This window comes from Muscardinus avellanarius (assembly GCF_963383645.1).
Source record: "Muscardinus avellanarius genome assembly, chromosome: 1".
Lineage (NCBI taxonomy): Eukaryota > Metazoa > Chordata > Mammalia > Rodentia > Gliridae > Muscardinus > Muscardinus avellanarius.
The window spans coordinates 149,646,035-149,652,034 of NC_137786.1; the positions used below are offsets into that span (position 1 = coordinate 149,646,035).

Sequence of the window (6,000 nt, forward strand, 5' to 3'; positions counted from 1 at the left end):
AAACAAGTCTAGATTTATATTTTCACCTGTGGGTGCTAAGAAATGCCTGGCTGCCTGTCAGTGGATTTTTATTTCCATGTGTGTGCTTGCAGCTGTGAATCATAGCCTCGAAAATAGGAGAGAATTTTGTGATGGTACATATTAGCAAGTTCCTTCAGCTTCTATAATTAATTCAATGGTTCCTTTCTTTAAAGGTGAGCAGATAACCTATAGCCTACCAGTTTGCTTTCTCCGATAAAAGCTTTTCATTTTGCTTTTAACTTTCTATGCTCCCTCAAATCAGCTTTGCTTTCTTCCTTCTTTCAATGCTGTGTACCTGAACCTAAGACTATTACATGGTCCGAAAGCTTTGAACATCAGTGCTGTGATCAGCCAGTAAAGCAGTCCAATTTCCACTTTGTTCAAATAGTGCTTTCCTGTCTTGTCTGGGAAAAGAGTCTGCCAATTCATTTTTCTCTTCTTATCAGCAAAACACATATACTGTGCTTGTGTTGCTTAATATAAAACACAGGGAAAATCCCAGAACAATCAGAGACCGGTTAGAAAACCTGCCCAGGCTTTTACTTTCATCCCAAAGCACTCACTTTTGTTTGTCATCAAATGAGAAAACAAATCGACAGCGCGCTGGCTTTACAGATGCCAGTCATTGCGAACTATGAAGCCTTGATAATGGTCTTTTTTTTTTTTTTTTTTTTGGTACTGAAGTTGAACATTCTACCTCCCTAGCCCTTTTGATTTGTCATGCTTTGTACTGTTGAATTCATTCATTTATTTTTAAAATATTTTATTGGTGTATTATAGTCTCACATCATAATGCAATTCACAGTAATAGTGACACATATGCACACAGCACTTGGTGGGCTTTCCACCAGCTGCCAATGGAAGTGGTCTTCCTCTCCCTCACCCTTTTCCCTATACCATGTCCTTGGTTCCACTGGAGTTTCTCCTCCCTTGTCTGAAATTCCTCTGGAATCTCAATTATTCCCTAACTTCTACATATGAGAGAAAACATAAGACCCTTCACTTTCTGTGACCGGATAATCTCACTTACTACAATGTTTTCCAGGTTCATCTATTTTCTTGCAAAAGACAAATTTTGTTGTTCTTCATTGCTGAGTAGAATTTCCTTGTGGTTATATTCCACAATTTTGTAACCCATGCACCTGTTGAGTGCTTGAGTTGGTTCCATACTTTGCCTATTATAAATCGTGCTGCTATAAACATGGATATGCGTGTATAACATCATTAGCAATCAGGGAGATGCAAATTAAATGTATACTGAGATTCTGTCTAACCCCAATCAGAATGGTAATCATCAAGAAGTCATACAACAATAAATGGTGGTGAGGATGTGGGGAAATTGCAACTCCTCAACATTGTTGGTGGGACTGCAAATTAGTACAGCTGCAATGGAGATCAATTTGGAGATTCCTCAGAAAACTAAGAACGGCCCACATGTGATCCAGCTGTAGGATTCCTGAGTATCTTTCCAAAGGGACTGAAATCTGAATATTATTTTTTTATTTTGAAACAAGATTTTGCCAAGTTGCTTAGAGTTTTTATGAATTGTTGAGGCTGATCTCAAGCCTGCTCTCCTCTATCAGCCTCCAAACTACTGGGATTGTAGGTACTGGCCCCTGGGCCTGGTTGAGCAGGGCTTTTTGATACCTTAAAATGGAATGCATTCTTTATACATTGCTTGATTACTTATTGAGAAGCAACATCATTTATTTTATATGGATATCCATTAAGAAAAATATGGGAGTAGGAAGGAGCAATGTCCTTGTAACTTTGTTCTCTATGTTTCAAATTTTATTTCAAAACTGATCCAAAGCCTAGACCACTTTGTCATGTTCTCTGCCCTAATTTTGCCTGCTTTGTTTTGTACCCTGTACTTGTTGGAGGATGAAAAAGAGGAGATATACAAAGGAAACAGAAAAGGACACCACATGGAACTCTCCACATTGGTTGACTCCCCATCATGTTCACCAAAATGTGCTCCTTTAAGCAGTTACTGTCTTCCCAATATGCTATTGAAATGTACAAATAACAGTTTATATGGTTAAATGTATAAACAAAAGATTATATAGCCTATGCCACATGGAGTCAAGTTCTGTCTCACCACTTACAAGCTTTGCAATCTTGAGGAAGTAATGTAATAACTTCTAATTTATAAATTAAATTGTAAAAGCACATCTTTAATAGTACTATAGAGAAGTCCAAATAATATTCACAAAGCCACCTAAAATAGTGTCTGCATCTAGTAAACACTCAAAGCGAGTGATTAATTTCACTGCCCTTGCCTGCAAGCTACTGTAATCCAGTTAATAGGGAGAATGCATCATAAATCATATAAAACTGTATGGAACATATTTTAAAGGCAGTAGAACTATGGAAGAAAGTGATACAAACAGAATTCACTGAGAAAACTGGCACATATACTAGATTTACCGAAAACAAATACTCCTGAGTCTCCGTGCCTCCCTCATGTACTCTCTTGGATGTTCTCTGCTTCTCTCGGTTTTATAATCACAATTCTTTTGAACGAGGTTCCACAATATTTTGAATGAATATTGAAAAAAATGCAGGGATTTATCTTCTGCCCCACTGGAACTCCCATAGAACAACATGGCTAAATGCAAATGAAAGCTGGCTGCAGAAAGTGCAGAAAGAACACACAGATGCTCAGCACTCAGAGCGTGCTTTGTCTAATAGACTGCCTGGGTTTGCCTCAGACTTTAAATATGCAATGTGAGCATGAGAAAAATGGCTGAAAACAAAACCCATAGTAGTTAGTCATGGAGAAGCCATAAAATGATATGAAGCCATGGAAGCATGATTGTCCTGTATCCGACCTTCATCCAGGACTAAAATATGCCGCACAGGTCATACCATATTTCTATTATACTTCACACTCAGGGCCACATACCCCTTTGAGACACAGAAGGAAATTGTGGAAATATTAGAAAGGCATTGGGTCAGTGTGTGTTAGAAACCCTGAGGACAAAGTCCTGATCCTGGGATCCAAGTCACTGGAAGCTCCTGAACCACATACTTCCTCCTTTAAACCTCTCTATTCTAACCTATAAAATGAACCTCTTTCATGTGACAGACAAGGTTGTTTGAGGGCAAATATAGAGTGTTTGTGCAAACTCTAAGAATTTTAAAATCCTGAACAGTTGTTTGGTGGTATCATAAAGGAGTTCAGAGTCTAATAGTAAAATAAAATAAAATAAAGAACACAAAGAAAACAATAATTTAAACTGACTATAGGTAAAAAAAAACAAGTATGTAACTTGTATTTGGTAAATAATGTTTGACTAAACAAGACCACAACAGGGAAGAAGGGTTAGATGCTATTAAATTATTGATTTAAAAATCATATTTAAACTTAACTTTAAAAATTTCTTGGGCGTAGAGACAAGAGGATTGCAGTTTGAGGGCAGCCTCAGCTACTTAGTGAGGCCCGATGCAACTCAGTGAGATCCTGTTTCAAAATAAAGAATAAAAAATAGGGCTGGGGGTGGTAGCTCCAAGGTAGAATGCCCCTGGGTTTTATCCCCAGTACTGAAAAAAAAAAAAAAAAAAAAAAACTTGATGACAACAACTTAGAGGAAAAAAATTTATTTGCTCACAGTTCTTGAGATTTCAGGTCTTTAGTCCATGTCGAGCCAGATGAAGTGTGTAGAGCTTAAGGTATGGCATGGGGAAAAGAGACAGAGAGCACAAAGGCTCTGTTTTCACATCATGGAGGCCAGAAAAGAGAAAAAAAAAAAAAAAAAAAAAAACAAGAAAAGGAAGAGAAGGAGGAGGAGAAAGGGAGGAGAGAAGGAATTATATGTAGTCTCCAAGCAAGGCCATGTCTCCAGGGACCCTTCCTCGACAAACAAGCTCCACCTCCAACATGGCTGCCTCCTCTGCCTGAAATCTGGAGCACATCTAAATCTAAACTGTAAATACTTTTTAATTGGAGAAATACTGAATTGATACCAGAGTGAAATGTAAAAGGTATTATTTCTCCACAGATATGTAAGACCATGACTATATCACCATTTATTTATTTCAACTAATAACCTGGCCAAAATGTTTTACTTTGAGCCAACATTTAGTCATACTGGTATATTATGCTCATAACTTGTTTATTGTCCTATCTATGGTGATAATATGCTCAGTATTATATTTACATATTATTACCTATGATCTGGTCAGAAGAATACCAATGTGTTTGGGACAGCACTTAGCACAAATTAGGCCCTTAGAAAGCTATCAATAAGCCAGGAGTGGTGGTGGTACACACCTATAACCACAGGACTTGGGAAGCTAGCCTCAGCAACTTAGTGAAACTCTTAGTAACTAAGGAAGATTTTTTTTTTCAAAATAAAAAATGAAACACTTATGGATTCAATCCCTCAGTATGGAAGGATGGAAGAAAGGAAGTAAAAGAAGGAAAGAAAGTTCTCAATAACTTCCTGCTAAGATACTTGAGGTCATCTTGTTACTGAAAGTAGAAAATGTTGGGGCATCACTCTAGGATTAACGGAACCCTGTTCTTCAAGGATTCATTGATTATAAAAGTGTTTACATGTGTACACTCTAATAGCAAGCCCATTGCTTTCATTGAATTCTCAAAAGGATTAAGAACCAGTTAACATAAATGGAATGAATAAATGGCATCTGATTGAATTAAACTCCAAGAGCTTTCTCACAGGAAATATGCTTGTTGTTTTAGGTGTTAAAGTTTGAATCTGGACACTTCAGGAAGAGAGGAAGAACTAAGAACATGGCTCTCGTTGACATCCAGTTGGATCACCATGAACGATGTGATTGTATTTGCAGCTCAAGACCACCTCGATAAAACAGTGGGCACAAATTTACCTTAAGCATGAAAGAATCTTTAATTCAAGAAAGATGTGGAAAGGCACCCTTTCCCCCCAGCAACCAAATTTACTACTAGCCTGCAATGCAATGAATGCAAGTGGTTGCTGAGTAAACCTAGCTTCGTTAGTGCCATGGCAAGTAGAACGTTGTATCATCAACTTCTATATTCAAGAATATAGGATTGTATTTTATACTAGCATATGAGGATATATAAGTATATACATAGATACCTATATGTCCATGTCTATGTATAAAGAGATCAAATGGGTTATTCAGCAAGTATAACAAGGTACACCAGAGCTTACATATGGTCAAATAATTTAAACCCTTCATGTTTTGCCAAAATAAGAGATGTTTATATGTAGGAAGCATGTCTTTAGGAAATTTAAAAAATTAATTTGTTTATTTTTAAATTTTGAATCACACACTATTCAGATCTTAATCTCTTAACAAAAGCACCTTATACATTAAAAATTAAAGGATGAGATTTTCTTGTGTATATGGCTTAATTATAAAACAGAAAAAAATTATAGTTTCTGGGAAAAGGCAAAAAACCTAATGATATTTCTCATGAGGTATACTATACTTACCAATGTGGACCATAATTACCTATCTCCAAAACCATGCCATAATAAGTGCTTTAGAAATTTAGCAGTTAAGTTCGCTTTTTATATATTTTATGAGGTATCCTAATTAATGCCTATCTCAAAAAGTTACTCAGAGGGTTTATTATTACAATCCTTCAAGCGGAACTTTAGATTATTTTTCTTCCAAAAAACTCCTCCAGGAAAACAAATCCTTTAAAGAATGGCATGGCGATTATGTATGAGCCTTTCAAAATTGTATTCATTGAAGGATTTGAACAGTTGAAAGTCAAAAGAGTAAGTGCTGAAATATTGACATAACTGGAAATTAGATGGGATATTTGATAGGAGTCGTATTTAATAATATATTCAAACTCTCCAAACGGTGCCAATAATTTTATGTATTTTTTCCTTTGTGTTCCTGTCTCTTCAATATATTTACATGGATTTACAATTATATTTCATACTTGATAAACCATCATGGATTATTTATAACCCCAAACATTTTGTATATTAATAAAACAACCAAATTTTATTG

The 6,000-nt window shown here is 36.1% G+C and overlaps 1 protein-coding gene across 2 annotated transcripts in view; it reads left to right on the forward strand.

Moving 5' to 3' along the window:
- The window catches only part of PDGFD (platelet derived growth factor D), a gene marked incomplete at both ends in the record, with an annotated part of 237,969 nt that extends 233,114 nt beyond the window's left edge, over window positions 1–4,855 (forward strand). For both annotated transcript variants that reach the window (XM_080698113.1, XM_080698114.1), the window contains one exon: window positions 4,730–4,855. In XM_080698113.1, the coding sequence (XP_080554239.1) occupies window positions 4,730–4,855 (126 nt within the window). The remainder of the gene's footprint in view (window positions 1–4,729) is intronic.
- Window positions 4,856–6,000: the final 1,145 nt, after the last annotated feature.